The 15,556-nt window shown below is 60.6% G+C and overlaps 1 protein-coding gene across 1 annotated transcript in view; it reads left to right on the top strand.

Annotated features, from left to right (window-relative positions):
- The first annotated feature begins 11,827 nt into the window (after positions 1-11,827).
- The window catches only part of PRDM16 (PR/SET domain 16), a 334,085-nt gene continuing 330,356 nt past the window's right edge, over positions 11,828-15,556 (top strand). The window contains exon 1 of the mRNA XM_052653611.1: positions 11,828-11,928. Coding sequence (XP_052509571.1) covers positions 11,892-11,928 — 37 coding nt within the window. The 5' untranslated portion in view covers positions 11,828-11,891. The remainder of the gene's footprint in view (positions 11,929-15,556) is intronic.

The following is a 15,556-nucleotide window of genomic DNA, read 5'->3' as shown; positions in this document are numbered from 1 at the left end:
TCACATCCCCGCTCAACACCACCATCTCAGAGAAGTCTCCCTGGGCCACCCTCCTGGGAATTGCACCCTCCTCGCCCCTGACCCTTCACCTCTCTTTCTTATTCCCATAGCAGTGCAGCCTCCCACTTGCTGAATCTGGCTTGTCACTGCCTCCCCATGAGAAAGGGAGCTGGGTGGTGTGCGGGGCGGTGGGGGGAGCTTCTGTGTTTCAGTCACACTATATCCTTGAGGTTATGACTGCCCTGGGAAATAGCGGGTATACAATGAATGTATGCTCTTGAATGGATTTATCGCCCACACTGCGAGGTCTGGGCACCTAACCTTGTGTGTGTCTGCGCCTGTGCTCAGTCATGTTCTACTCTCTGCAACCCCATGGACTGTAACCCACCAGGCTCCTCTGTCCATGGCATTTTCCAGGCAAGAATATTGGAGTGGGTTAGCACATCCTCCTCCAGGAAATCTTCTCTACTGAGGGATTAAACCTGTGTCTCCTGCATTGGCAGGCAGATTCTTTATCGCTGAGCCACCAGGTCAGCCCTATTTTCCTGCTGGCTGTTGGCTTCCGAATGAAGGTCTCCTGTCGACACCTGGGGCTGGAGCCGAACTTGAAGCCTTCACCTGTTGAGACGCTACAGCTGTTCCTCCCACAGCTAGGCAACCACGGAACCGTGCTCTGTCTCTCTGGACTTGCCTATTCTGGACACTCCGTATCAGTGGCATTCTACAACATGTGGCCTTTTGTGACCAGCTTCTCTCACTGAGCACCATGTTTTCAAGGGCCCTCTGTGCCGTAGAGGGTACAAGGACTCCACTCCCTTCCATGGCTGAGGAGGACACCATGGTTTGGATTCACTACGCTTCATGTACCCACTACTGGTGATTTTAACATTCTTCAGTCATTTCAGCTTAAGAAAGCTGCTGTCAAATCAGTCAATCGTATAGGAAATCAGTCCTGAATATTCATTGGAAGGACTGATGCTGAAGCTGAAGCACCAACACTTTGGACACTTGATGCGAAGAACTGACTCACTGGAAAAGACCCTGATGCTGGGAAGGATTAAAGGCAGGAGAAGGGGACGACAGAGGATAAGATGGTTGGATGACATCACCGACTCAATGGACATGAGTTTGAGCAAGCTCCAGGAGTTGGTGATAGACAGGGAGGCATGGTGTGCTGCAGTCCATGAAGTCACAAAGGGTTGGACACGACTGAGTGACTGAACTGAACTGAACTGAAGCTTCTGTGGCTGGTCTCCCATTTTCAGGCATCTGTCTTGGGTGATAAAACTGGAAAACAAGTCAAGGAGATGGTTAACACAAATACCTGTGGGGTGGGTACCTCTGGTCTGGTTGAAGGGGATGCAGTTAGGGGAAGGGGCTATACAGAGAACTTTGAAGAAAAATTATCACAAGCTCATGCTTCACCCAGGAGCTGGGGCCAGTGCTCATGTCATACACTCCAGGCGTGCACATGCAGTCTTACACACTCACCCATCTGTGTGATCATTTCAAAACGGAAAAAACTTTAAAATGAACATAAAGCTTTTTAAACATATGTTCTCAGTAGTGATTTTTAAATAACAGATTTATTGAGATACAATTAACATAGCACAACAGTCTCCATTTTTAAGTGGGCTGTCTGGGATGTCCCTGGCGGTCCAGTAGCTAAGACTCTGCTCTCCCAACACAGAGGACCCGGATTTGACCCCTAGATCCTGCATGCTGCAACGAAGACTTTGCATGCTGCAACTAAAGGTCCTACACACTGCAATGAAGATCCTATGTGCTGCAGCTAAGACCTGGTGCAGCCAATAAAATCAAAAAAACAAGGAAGACTTTGGTAAATAAACAAAGTGGGTGTCTGTTTCCAGAACATTTTCATCTTCCCAGGAGGAAACCCTGTGCCAAGGAAGCAGTCACCTGCCACGTCCTCTCCCCTACCCTGGCAACCACTTGTTTCTTTTCTGTCTCTGTGGATTTGCCCATCCTGGACGTGGTAGGGGCATTCTACATAGGTAGAATGGAATGGTACGTGACCTGCTCTGACTGACTTCATTCACCAACTTCGTGCACACTGTGGTTCCTTGCTGTGACTGACACTTCTCCACTATACGGAGTGACCACATCTCATCTCCCCATCACGGGTGCCTGTCACGGTCCTCGCTCATTTCAACGTGATGACCCTGCAGCCAAACTCATCCTAGGCTCTGAGAGACCCCCAGAGCCCCCAGCTTCTGCTGGAGTCTGAGCAAATCCTTCAGGAAACCTTAACAGTCTTTCAACTTAGAACCTGCATTTCAAAAACAAAGGCTTGAAATGCCATCTGTGGCATTGAATCCATGCTCACCGTTTAGAACCAGTTGTGCTGATGCAGGGAGAGACCTTTCTGATGTCCTGGGCGAAGCAGAGAAAGAGAGCAGCCAGGATGCCAGCGCTGCTTTTCTTATTTTGCAAAAAGCACACACACACAAAAGGAGAGTCACTAACTGCTGATTTGATTGGGAAGGCAGCCTTCAGCGAATGACATCATTGGGAGAACATAAATCTTGGTTTGTATGATTTATTTATGTTAAGAAATCCACATATGATGCTGAATTTTCAATGGCTTTGTTTAAGTGATAGTTTTTCCTTTTTAGTGAAAGTTGGAGTGATGATAAACAGCTCCAGCTGTAAAAATTAAAGGCGGAGGTGAAGCCAAGGTGATTATTACACAAAAAAATCTGAGTTGGGGGGGCGCATTTGGGCCTTCTCTCCTCTAAAATGAAAATTACCCTCTGCCACCATGTGCCATGAACAATTACCTGCTGTTTATTAATTAACCTCTTTTAAAAGCACCACATTTCTACTTGAAACTGTTATTTCTCTAATGTGAAAACTGGCTTATTCGTGTTTATTAGAACAACCCTATCCCATGTGGTCCAGGCTCAGTGCACACTTAACTGACACATATATTTTTTCAAATGACACATTTCATGATGATTGGGAATTTCTTCCCAGAAGCCCAGATTCTAAGCTTGAAATGTTGGCTCCAAACCAGGCCCCCAAAGCCACTGGTCTGTGCCCCAGAGTGGCCCTGGGATGCCCACACTGAGAGGGGTCCTGACTCTCCAGCAACAGCTAGACTCTGAGGAAATACAAAGCCTGGTGGCCAAGTCTTTTTGGACACAGGCAAATAAACATCTCAGTCATCATCAGGATCCCCCTTTGGAGCTCACAATTCTGGCAGGGCATGAAACCAGGAAAGGTCCCAGATGGAGACCCCCCCACTGCAGACATCCTTTGAGGGTCGCCCGGAGCAGGGCTCTGTGTCAGCCAGGTGACTCCCACTGTGCCTCCCAGGAAAGTTCTTGCTCCTCTGAGCACCAGTGTCTCCTTACTGTGGTCCCACGGTGTGGGATTAGGGCCATATGCACTGGGGTGGAGCCCAAGGGTGGGAGTGACTGGGGCAGCAGCCAGCATCCTGCCTGGCTCTGGAGCCCCAGTACCCCTGGGGCTCCATACTCCAGGCCAGGGAACTGAGGGACAGACCACATGTCTCCTGAGGATGCTCTTTCTGCCAGTGTCCACTGTCCCCAGCACAAGGCTAACCCCACCCACTCACTCACCCCTGAGCAGGTGGTCTTCCCTTTTCCAAATCGTGCATTGCACATCAGGGCATCTGGGTGGTTTGCTCATTGCTGCACCCCTGTCACTTGGCACAGGCTGCTGCATGCAGGGTGGGGAAAGGCAGAGGACAGGACGCTCAGGACAGGGCTGTGGCCCCGTGGCCATGGCCAGGAAGGTCACCTGGACCTCCCCTCCCCCATTTTTAGGGCTGAGATCAGCCTTCGGGGATCCCGGGGTCACTTTCAACTCACTCAGCCCTCTTCATTCATTCATTCTTTCGTTCACTGAGCTCCAAGCACAGTCCCAGGCACTGGGACTCTGGGGGAGCAGGGGGAGGGCAGAGTAAGATGCTCTGGAAGCTGCAGGTGTGCGGGAACAAACAGCCTTCACTTCAGCTCTCACCGTGTGACTGTAATTTCAGGAGCCCCAGCATTACCACGGCTTCTGATTGAATGAATAAATGAAAAGTCTGCACATGGTCTGAGAGCCTTGGCCTCTCAGCAGGCACATGGTGCCTGTGAGAGGCGCTGAAGGCAGGGTGGGCCTGACTCTGGGAACCCATGAAGAGCTGCAGGGGGAAGGGAACCCACAGCTCCCAGGAGCCCTGTCCTTCATCCTGGTCCAACTGGCCCTCTGTGTCCCACAAGGGAGCAAGGAACAGCCCTCCATGAATCCAGGTCAGAACCCGAGGGACAGGCTTTGGTTCTGGGAGAGGAGGGGTCAGAGGGTGCAGGGAACCCTGCTGCTAGCCGTCTCAGCTCCAAAACACCTGAGCTCCCAGGAGGCGCCAGGCAGCACACTTGCCTGCAGCTATGCCCAACACCCATTTTTTCGCCTCCATATTATACTGTGGGAAACTGGGATGCCCAGGAAGCTGGTGGGGGGCTGCCCCAGAGCCCAGGTAGAATGGGGAAGCCTCTGGCTCTGACTAAGCTAAGCTCCTCTGATCTGCGCCCCCCCCCCCCACACCTCCCCCCCACCCCCTCGACAGCTGCCTGCTTGTCCTGGAAGGGAAGCAGGGGGCGTCATGTGTGAGTGGCAGGGGCAGTGCTCAGGCAGTCCCTCTGCTGCCCCCTACCCGGCAGGACATTCATAATAACTTCACTGATACCATGGTGGGGGTGGGGGGACTCCCGTGAGTGAGGGGCTGCACCCTAGTCCCTCAGTCCTCAGTGAGGTCCCCTGACCTGCCATTCTGGCCACCACTGGTCCTTTCTTCACCAGGGAACCTCCTGCAGATGTGCGAGGGCAGAGGGGGAGGGAGCCCCACTGCCTGGGAGGTGGAGAAGTCCTGGCAGGGGCAGCGGAGCCAAGAGCTGCGAGTGCCTGCTCCCTCCCTGCAGCCCCACGGTAGTGGGCTCTTGGTGCCTGAGGCAGAAGCAGGCGGCTCTGCCCCAGGGGACAGGAATCCTCGACCGATTCCATCAGCTTCGGGTCAGGCAGCACGAGGGGTAATTTTTTCCCCTGCCTGGGGCGGTCCTGGGCTCTTCTGTTTTCTTGCTTGTTCAAGAGAGCTTCCTGCAATGACTGGTTTAGTAGCAGGTAAAAGGGACCTGGGGAGAGTGTGTCCATTTGGTCCCCCCTGGCCACCCGATTACCCACCGCTTACCCTCCAATGGTCTTGTCCAGAAGCAGTGAGCAGCCAGGACATTTTGAGCAGGCCATGCCCCTCCCCTGAATGAAGGCATTTAGTCCCTCAATTCTCTCCCTTACAGCTCAGCTTCATAGTTTAAGGCTGATATTTTTTTCTTTAATTTTAATCTTTTGGCCCTGCATCTTGGCATGTGGGATCTTAGCTCACTGACCAGGGATCGGCTCTGCGCCCCTGCTTTGCTAGGCAGACTCTTAGCTACTGGACCACCAAGGAAGTCCCCAGGCTGATCTTTAAACCCAAGGTCACGCCCCAGTGCCCCTCCCAGACACGCTCGCCACCCGCCCCCCCCCTCCCCACCGCGGCATATGGGGCCCGGGGTGGGGGGGCGGTAAATTCCTTTCTAGGAGCTCAGCTGGAATCCTGTCCCCTCCTGGGGCAGTCCCATTACCCACCCTTTGCGAGATCTGGGGTGGCCAGTGGTACCACCCCGAGAGTAGAAGCCTGTTGCCTTAAAATCTTTATGCACCCGGGGCCTCAAAGGAACCTGAGAGAACCGCCCAGGGCGAGCAACAACCCGGCCAGAGGCTGAGCGGAGACGCCTAGGCGCCAAGCGGGACCCTCACACCTCCACCATTGCGCCCGCGGAGAGGAGAGTTCAGGGGTGAGGGCGGCGGGGGGAGATGGAGGAGATGGGCGAGGGCGGCGATCGCTAGGAGCAACCTGGGCCCCTTCTAGTCTGTGCACGACAGCTGAACCCCACCGGCGCAAACCTGGCCCCAAAAGGTGGGCAGAACTGGGCCCCGTCGGGCGTTTTCCAGGTCCTCTCTCCCCGCCAATCCCACATCAACCCCGGGAAGGGCGCAGGAACATATGACCCCGTTGCACAGGTGGGGAAACTGAGGCTCGAAGAAGCATCTCCCCGCAGCTCCTCCTCCGGGGTCACGTCTGCAGCGGGACCAAAGGAGAAATTTGGTTTCCAAACTAACGGGGTCGGGGTGGGAGGGCCAGGGACCAAGGTCCGGAGGAGAGGGCTTTGCAAACTGAGGCGTGGATTGCCGGCAAGCCGGCTGGGGGAGTCTGTTCCGGTACCGGCGGCCAGGCGGTGAGCTCGGCTCTGGGGCGTCTGGGGACGCGGAGGACCGACTGGCACCCAGAGGCTTCCGGGACTCCGACATCCGGAAAGCAACGCTGCTCGCCGTTTTCGTTGTTTCCAGGGCTCTGCCCGCGCGCAGCCAGAAGCGAGAGCAGAAGGTGGCGGCCGCGTCCACGCGGGTAGCGTTCCGGAGCGACCACAGTGCCACCTTTGCCGGGCGGAGCTCTGCCCGCGCCGCGGGGCCAGGGCTCTCAGGGGAACGAAGTTGCTCCCCGTGTGCTCGGGCGGGCGGCCCGGGGATGCGGACGGTGCGAGGGTCCCCTTTCCAGGTGGCGCGGGGTGAACGCGAGGCTCAGAATCCGCGTAAACTGGACGACGGAATTCGTGAGCGGCTTTTGAAAGGCCCCGGGATGAACGGAGAGACCGTGGGAAACCGATTCCGTTTATCGCTCTCCGAGGCCCGAGCCCAAGCCCGCGCGCGGTGAGTGGAGCCGCGCGACTCAGCCGCGGAGTTCGGCCCGCTTGGCGCGCCGCGGGGAAGGAGTCCCCGGGCGCCTCCTGCGCTTCCTAGGCCGCCAGTTTGGGCCGGCATTCCGGAGCCATCTCCCACATGGCTCAAAGGAGGGAGGTCAAGCCCACAGCCTCAATCTCTTAAAAAAGAAAAAAGAAAGAAAGAAGAAAACGAAAGTCCCAGTTAAATGCCTCCTCCCGAAGCCTGGGCAGTCCCCAGCTGCGATTCCCAGGCACCTGTGTTCCTGAGCAGTGGTGCCCAGGCCAGGACTCCAGGACCAGGCAGAAGAATCAGCAGGCCCTCCCAGGAGGCAGCCCGTGTACAGAAGACAGCGTCCCCCTGCCCCGGTTCCGAACATCTGGGGTTTGTTCGGCATCTGCTGCATGGTTCACATTCCCGGGAAGTCTTGGTTGGAAGCGTCCGGACCCTCTCTGCAACCCACTCTAGAAGCCAGGAGTTGGTGTGGGTGCCCGGCCAGGAGGCATCTGCTCTGAGCTGCAGAGGGAAGGCTTTGGCACATGGCATCCGAACTCGTTGGGCCAGAAATCAGGACCTGTGTCCTTTTGTCCTGTAACCTTGCCTGGGTCACAGCAAGTGCGTCTTGGTCTGGGGTAGGAAGAGGGTCAAACAGGGGCCTGAAATATCAGCCCCAGGGTCCAGGGAGGTGCCTGTGGTTCCAGGTGAGGCGCAGTGCTGGGGCAGCACCCATGACAGGCCGGTGTGGAGGTCCGGCTGGGGAAGAAAGGGCTCTGTGCGTTGTCTGTGTCCCCCACCCTCTTGCTGAACCAAACCCTGATCACCCCAGGCTGGAAGGCATTCAGTCCCCGAAGGGTCCCCTGCTGGGCTCCGAGACCATCTCTGCTTTCTTCTCTGTGTAGTTGGGAACCATACTGCTTGTCCCTAAGTGTCCCTCGTGGTCTTCCTCCTGCTGCTGCTCAAATAGGAGCCATCCCCATTCTGGGCAGAATGTGCCCAGAGAGGGAGACCTCTGTCTCAGCTGGACGCTTGGCCCAAATTTGGGGGTGGGGCAAGGCTGGCGGTCTGGACCCCCTTCTGGGGCAGTTCTGGAACTCGGCGAGGAGCCCCTGCTTATAAACTAATGGAGCTTGCTTTTATTTCCCCAGCTACTGTTTTTCAGAGCAAGAATCTGAGGGTGAACAAAACTTGACCTGGAATCTGATGGAGCCGGGAGACTAAGTACCTGAAGCCAGTGGTCAAGTTCAGCGAGCACAGAGGGGAACCTAGCAGGGTCACTGCCTCTGGTTCGTAGGCTGCCCATTCCCACCTCCCAGCCGCACTCAGCAGAGGGGCTCTCTGGGCCTGAAGACCTCGAATGGGCAGCTGGGCATCTCTGACCCTGCACCTCCAGGCACACAAACCTCGCCATACGGACCTCCTCTCCAGAGACCAGGCCTCCACAAGTGGGCATGGGGCCCCTTCCTGGCCGAGCAAAGGGACCCTCTAGCCCCGCAGTGTGGCCCCTGGGAGTGCATGACGCCTTAGTCTGGGTTTCTTGGGAGCCCCAGGCCCACAGAGGCTTCTGACAGCCCTGCCGTACTAACTTCACTTGCTCCTTCCCAAACCCAGCCTTTTCCCAAAGGAGTTCATCTGGTCTTGGGTCTCCAACCACACTTCCTCTCTTGCTGGGAAGGCTGGGAGTGGGCTGAGCTCTGGGTTGAAGCAGGATTCTAGACTGTGGCAGAAGCTGCTGGTAAAAGTCCCTCTCCCATGTCCTAGACCCCAGGGTTGAAGTCTGTTCCCAAACTTCATAGGGTGTAGAGCACACGGCTGCCCACACCCCATCCGCCCTCAGACGGTCTGACAGAGCTGGAAGTGCCCCTGAGGAGGGCACCAGGGACGGGGATGGGTGGCATTTCTGTACCCCCAACCCCAGCGCGGGGTCCCCAAGTCCCTGCACCAGTCATGAGAATCCCCAAAGCTTAGCTCACTTTGAAAAATGGCCTTTCAACCTTTTAGTACCATCGAAATAAAAACTGCCCATCTTCTGCCTCCACTGGCCCGGCTTGTTTCCCCAAGACTCCTAATGTCAGCAGGGAGGGGTTAGTGGCGGGGAAGGGGGGCAGGACATGGAGCTGGCTGCCGGAGGACCTGTCTCTGATTTTCTCTGTTCCACCCTTTCACTCTCCAGTACTCTCCGTGAAGCCGGACCTGCTTGCTCTTGGTCGGGTCTAAGTCTCACCACGCGGGGGCAGGGCCTGGCCAGGCCAGGCCATGGCCTTGGGGACGGCCTGCCGGTGCTTCTCTAGTTGACAAGGCTAATTTGAGAGAGTGCCCTGGGGGGGTGTCAGTACCTCAGCTGCCTTCCTGGCCATCCCTGATCGCTAGCTTACCTCTCCCCAGGCAGGCTCTGAGCTGAGCCCCTCTCGACCCTCCAGGGCCCTGGGGGACCACACGAAAGAGACAAGGGCACCAAACGGCTCGGCTCTCTCTGCAGGACACCTACCCTCCTTCCCCGGGCTGGCAGGCTGGCTGGCCAGCTGGCTGGCCAGGGTGTGATCCCAGAGTCTGAAGGGTGCTCCACAATTTTAATCACCTCCTGAGCTGAGGGAGGGAGCATGGAGAGGTCCTGAGTGAGCTGGAGCACCCCCAGAAGGAAGCTGGGCCTTCCTGACCTCAGGTCCTGCCGTGCCTTCAGGGTGAGAGAAACAGTGCAAAGCTGGGGATCAGGGTGGGGAAGGGACCCTCACAGCAGGTGGGGGTGCTTCACAGGAGCCACTGTAGCACCCCTGGCCTAAAGGAGCTGGGAGAATATGGGGTGCGGAGGTATGAGGGTGACCTTGTGTTTTCTCTGGCCAGCGCCCAGCCCTGTTCTGCTCCGGCTAGAGCCTGTGGTGGTTGGGTGGGGCAGACAGTTCCAAATGAAGGACTCCAGCCACCTTCCTCCCTCTCCCAGCGACTCTTCCCCTCACACACTCTGGGCAGAGGGAAGGTCTGAGCCCACTAGGACCTGCAGCCATGGCCTACTCCCCCTGCAAGTGCGAACTCCCCTGCAAGCCCCTGAGGGGCCAGTAGCAAGGCCCAGCAGCCTTCTGATCCCAGCGGTTCTTTGCCCAGTTCCCTAGGAAAGATGGTCAGGGTTTGGGACAGGACGAGGGAGAGGGCTGGGGGTGGGGGACAGGCAGCCGAAAGGCGGGTGGGCCATGAGACTGAGCTGCAGGTAAATTCCGCGCTGCCACCACGGGCAACACTCACCGAGGGCTGGAAACAGTGGAGGTGGCAGTCGGTGGGCACCAGAGCCGGGGAGAGTGCCTTCTGCATCCAGGGCGGTGAGGGGCTCCAGACTGGACACCCTCCAGCAGTATGGGCTCTGTCAGGGTTGGGATCCTGGCAGGGAAGCAATTCGGACTACAGAGAGGCCAGGGCGGAAGGCCCAGCACACTGCCGCTGGCTTTTGACAAGCGGGGCTTCTTCGGGCTTCTCCTCTGGGGTAGCGTGGGCCATGCACCCTTCACCATCAGGGTGCCTCTGCTAGGACTCTGGGGTCTCGGGTTAGCTCCTTGGACACTGCCAGTTCACGTTCGTTATGGCAAGGGCATGGGGCTCCGAATGTAGATCCCAGAGGAGGCCCCACTGGTCTCACTGCACAACAAAGGGGAGGGGCGCGCCCGGACCCCCTCGGAGAAACAGAGACCCGGCACCGCTGCCCAGCACCCCTCTCCGGCTCAGGCTGACTCTGCGGGCAGCTCCAAGTCCCGGAGACTGGCGGAACCCCGGTTCTTGAAAGGGCGCGGGGATGTCAGCTCTTCCGTTTGCTTCCAATTCATTCTTGAATCCCAAACATGCTCGACAGGGCAATTCTCACCGTCCCCACCAGGGCCCTGGGCCCGGACACCCGGCCTGCGCCCAGCCTTGCCCCTTCGTTGCCGCACCTCCGAATTTGAGGGCTGCGGGGCAGAAGAAACACTCACCCAGTTGGCTCCCACCCGCACTCCGGCACCTGCTCCTCCGCCCGCTCTCCAGCCCGAGACGCACCTGGGCCGCGAGAGGCGAGGGGGACCTGTCCCCAGAGGCTCCGGTCGCTCGAGGTGGCCCAGCTTGGGCGCTCGCGCCGCTGGGTACTCACCTGGGACCGCGGAGGCAGGAGAGCGCGGGCCTGCCCGAGGAAGGCGAGGAGCGGGGCGCCGGGCTTTGGGACGGCAGCCCGGACGCCACCTCCCAGTGCCCCGCGCGCTGCTCCCCGCAGCTCTGCGCGAGACCGAGGGCAGCGGGTCCGAGTCCCGCCCGCCGGCCCGGGCAGTGGCTGAGCGCGGAGCTGGCGGCGCTACCGCTGTTGTTTTTGAGCCGCGAAGCCCGAAGCTAGAGCGGTGGGGTGGGGGCGAAGGGGAGGGGGCGGGGGCCGGGGAGGCCCGAGGTGGGCGGCGGGGCCCGAAAGGGGCTTCGGAGGAGCCGGGTTCTGGAGATCGCGAGCCAGGGGCAGGGGCGGAGGGGAGAGCCAGGAGGAAAGCGGGCTGGGACGACGGTGAACGCGAAGCTTTTTAATTAGTAATAAAATGCAATAAAACGAAGCAAAACCAGCCAGACCCGCGTCCGAACTGTTGGCGCGTTTGCCCCCAGATCCAAGGAAGTCTTGAGGACAAACGCCGCCGCCACTCCATCTTCGGCCCAGCTGGGGCGGGAGCAGCCGCGCGACGCGACGCAGGGGAGGGGGGGGGGAGTCACCTCGCCTCCGGGGCCACCTGGGTCTTTTTAAAGTGTCCGGGGTGCGGGCCCCGGGCGGGAGCGCAGAGTACGGAATGTTTTCTTAAAGGGCCAGTTCCTAGCTGCGCGGAAAAGGGGGGGGGAGGGAGGGAGGGGGCGGGGGGGGGGTGAGAGATAAGTGAGGTGAAGACCGGGAAAGCCGAGGAGAGCCCCCCAATCCCGCGCCGAGGAGGCGGCGGCGGCGGCGGCGAGACGATGAGGACGATGAATACATTGCAAAGTTTTTTTGGCCCCGGCGAGGGGTGTCAGATTGAGTGCTCTGTGCGCATGTGCGAAGGTGTCCAAACTGACAATGCTGGGGAGATGAAGATAGTGTGTAGCTGCTTCTGGACTCAAGGAGGAGGAGAGAGGTTCCGCGAGCCGACACCATGCGATCCAAGGCGAGGGCGAGGAAGCTAGCCAAAAGTAAGTCTCCCGCGCTCGGCCGCGCCGCGCCGCCGGGCCCGGGCCGCGGGCCGGGGCGTCCGGGCCAGGGGTGCGCGTCGGGGCGCGGCCGGCGCGCCTCGGGCTCTCGGCCCCCGGATCGGCCGCGCGGCCCGGGGGCTGCTCCGCCTCCCGCGCTCCAGGGCGGCCGGGCTCGGCGCGGAGGCTCGGGGCGCCCGGGCCCGCGCGCTCCCCGAAGGCGCCGGCCCCCTCCTCGCCGAACCCCCTCCCCCCCCCGCCCCCAGTGTCAGGCGCTCGGGCCCGGGAACCCGAGGCGCGCGGTGGGGGCCGGGGAGGGGGGCGGAGGGGGAGGGCTGGGGGTGGAGGGGAGCGAAAAGCGAAAGTTAGTGAAAAGTTGACGAAAGGGGAGAACAACTTTTTCCTCCTCGCTCGCTCTCTCCCTCTCTCTCCGAGTGGCTCTCAGTCCTGGTCAAATCATATTCCGGGCTTTTGAAATAGTGGGCGCTAGAGCACCGCCTTTGGCGTCCGCCAGCCGGGCGCAGAGGAGGGAGACCCCGAGCCGGGGAGGGGGCGGAGGAGGGGGCGCGGGCCGGCGCCCACCCGGCTCCGCGGGCGCAAAGGCAGGGGTGTTGTCGGCAGGATAGCCACAGCCACTGGGAGAGCAAAATGGAGATGTTTCCCTGGGCTTGGAACTGTGGTCGTGAAGTTTATTCCCAACTGGTGCCCCGTGCGGCGGCGGGCGCTTCTCTGCGACTCCGGCTGCCCGCGCGGCCGCCCCGGCGCCGTTGCCCCCGGCAGGAGGGTCCCCACCGGGCCGCCTTCCTCCCCGCCGCCACCCCGATCTCGGCCCCGCTCGGACCCTCCCGCTACCGCTCGCCTGGCACAGCCCGGAGGCCCGGCGGGGGCTGAGCTGCCCCCGGCGAGACTGCCGGGTCCCCGGTCTTACTTTCTCTTTCGCTCCGTCTCGGGCCGAGCCCCGGGCTCCGCGCGCACAGCCCGCCGCCGTCCCGGTCCTCGCCGCCGCCGGCCGGGTGCGCTCACCGCCCGCCCCGCAGCCCGCCGCGGCGCCTAGGGCCGCCCGCGCACCCTCCGCGCCCCTGTTGCTGGCGCCATTCACTGCCAGGCCCACCGGTCCGGGGCTGCGGCCCGAGAGGCAGGCAGGTGGGGTCAGCGGCGCCGCGGCCCGGCGAGCGCGGCTCCCGAAGCCCGGCCGCGGCCCGGCTGCAGCGAAGCGGCGAGCGTCGCCGGGAGCGTTCTCGGCGCCTCCACCTCTCGCCGCCCCCTCCTCCCCGGCCGCCCGCCCACTCGCTCCCCCTTGGGAATCCCTGAGGGACCCGTTCCCCTTGGGAATCCCTGCGGGACCACCAGGCCGATCAGTCCGCTCCTCCTGGGCCAGACCCTGCCCGGCCGGGCCTCGCAGCGCCCAGGGCCGAGCCCCCAAGCATGAGCCCAGGGGGCGCGAAACTCACGGCAGTTTTCCGAAGAAGTTCTACCCTCTCGGTTCGGTGGTCGGCTAGCTCGACCCGACAGCCCCCGCTCCACGCCCAGTTGTAGGCCGCGCGTCGGGCCCGCGGGGGAAAAGCAACTTCCAGCCTCCACAGGACGCCCCTGGACCCGCCCGCGGCCGCTGGGCCCCTCGCTGAAGCGCCCGTTTCCAGTCTCCTGTGCCAAGTGCTCCTGGCCTCGGCCTCCCTGGCCTTCTGTGACCTCTGGCCCCTCTTGGTGCGAAAGAGGCCCTGTGTTTAGTGGCTGGTGCGGCTGGACTGTGTGTGTGTTACCTGTCCGCCGGCAGACGCGTGGAGTGTGCGTGTTCGTGTGTATATCGGGGTCTGTTTGTACACCGCGAATCTTCTCAGTGACTCGGCTCCCCGGCGGCAGGCCGCCCGGGTCAGACTCCCTGAGGAACGGCCCGAAGGTGGAGTGAGAAAGTGGAAGGCGGCCGAATTCTCGCCCGCCCTTCGCTGCAAGCGAGAGGCCGGCTCCCTGAGCTCGGCGCGGCCGCGGAAAGTTCCGAGCGTCCCCCACCCGCCGGTCTGGCCCACAGCTCTCTGTGTGCTCCAGCCCAGACAGGTGGGGAAGATTCCCGGCCTGGCTCTGCTCGTGGCCTAGAATGGATGCCTGGCATCGACCTACAGCCTGGCTCAGTGGCGGCGGGAGAACTGGACTCAAGGGGAGGGCAGAGCACAGAGTTCCCTTTCCTGGGAGTCCTTATGGAGGAAAACGCAGCTCCAGGCAGGTCTGTCAGACCCAGATCCCAGCGAGCTCTGGGAAGTCCTCCTGCCTGGGTCGCACAGCTAGGACAGTGCCCCCAGCCCTCCCCAAGAAGAGGGTTCAGGCAGGCACGGGGACCTCACTGCCTGCTGGACACAAAGCACTGCGTCCACCGGGAAATTTTATTTCTTTGGACAATATTTTTGCCAGATGTGGACATCCCTGGGGCCTGACTCCATTACCTGAATCCCCAGGGCAGCGGGGCAGTCCTGGTGCCACCAACGGAACCTCTGCCTCCAAGCTACATCCCGCCAGGGTCCGGGGCTGGGGGAGGGGAAAGAGGTCGTGGTTACAGGGCCAGTGTGCTGCACTGGGCTGTGCCTGCAGTCATGTGCCAGGCGTGGAAGGACAGCCAGGTTGCGGTGGTGGTGGGATGTTGTGATCCCCTGATTCAGAGCTTGGGGACTGCTCCAGACGGTGTATCTGGGGCTCTAACTTCATTTGTGTGTCCCCAGGACCCCTTTCCAGGGGCTCTCTCCTGCTGAGTCTGTGTTGGGTGAGCTGGTAGCACCTTTGGAGCCCTTACTGGGGGCTCTGAGTTGCAGGGGCAGAGGCCACTAGGGCTCTCAGACCGGGGCTATGGATCAGCTGCTGGAAGCCCTCTGTCTCAAACTGCCTGGGAAGGCTGATCTGGGTGAGGACAGATCTGGCAGGGTCCCCTCACACTCGGTGGGGCTTGACTGGCCAGTGGGAAATCAGGCGTCCCTGCCCTGTATTTAAAAATGAAATGGCACACAAAAGCTTTGTGTTTCTGGCGCTGTTGGGAGCCAGGTGGGCAGGTCAGCACAGCCATCGTGCCCTCCTGACCTCTTCACATCACAGCTGGGGGACGCTGTGTGAGGGAGGATGTGCCCCCAAAACTGTGTCCAGCCAGGGCCCCCATGAGATCACCCGTGAGGCCTGATCCCCATGGAAGCAACAGACCCCAGAGTCCTAGATACGGTGTATTTCAGACCTGGGAAGTTACCGTTCGCAGCTGCCAGCTACCACCTAGCCTCTGGGATGGGGGTTGGGGGGGAGGTGGGGGCTGCTACCCCTGCTACCTCCTTGGAAAAGTCTATGTGACAGGGTTGGGGAGACTGGCTGCAGGCTGAGCTCCCAGCCGGTTCTTTCTCCCCAGCAGAAACAGACCAGGCTCCCGACTTGCTGGGCCCAGCCCTTCTCCCACCCTGGGGGAATCCTGCCCCTTCCACCAGTCCTCTTCCAGGAGCTGGGACAGCAGCCTCCCATCTGGACGTCTGGTAGGGCAGCAGCGCCAGGAAATGTCCAACGGGAGTCTGGCGGCTCTCCCCGCTTCGGACGAAAATGCGGAGGCCGTGGTGGAGGGGCGGGGTGCAGGGCTGGCGGCCAAGGCCAGGTGCCCCGCGGCGGTGCGCAG

The sequence above is a fragment of the Budorcas taxicolor genome, chromosome 16 (genome assembly GCF_023091745.1).
Source record: "Budorcas taxicolor isolate Tak-1 chromosome 16, Takin1.1, whole genome shotgun sequence".
In the NCBI taxonomy this organism is placed as follows: domain Eukaryota; kingdom Metazoa; phylum Chordata; class Mammalia; order Artiodactyla; family Bovidae; genus Budorcas; species Budorcas taxicolor.
Note: the sequence above shows the minus strand (reverse complement) of the source record. Positions and strands in the feature narration are given on the sequence as shown.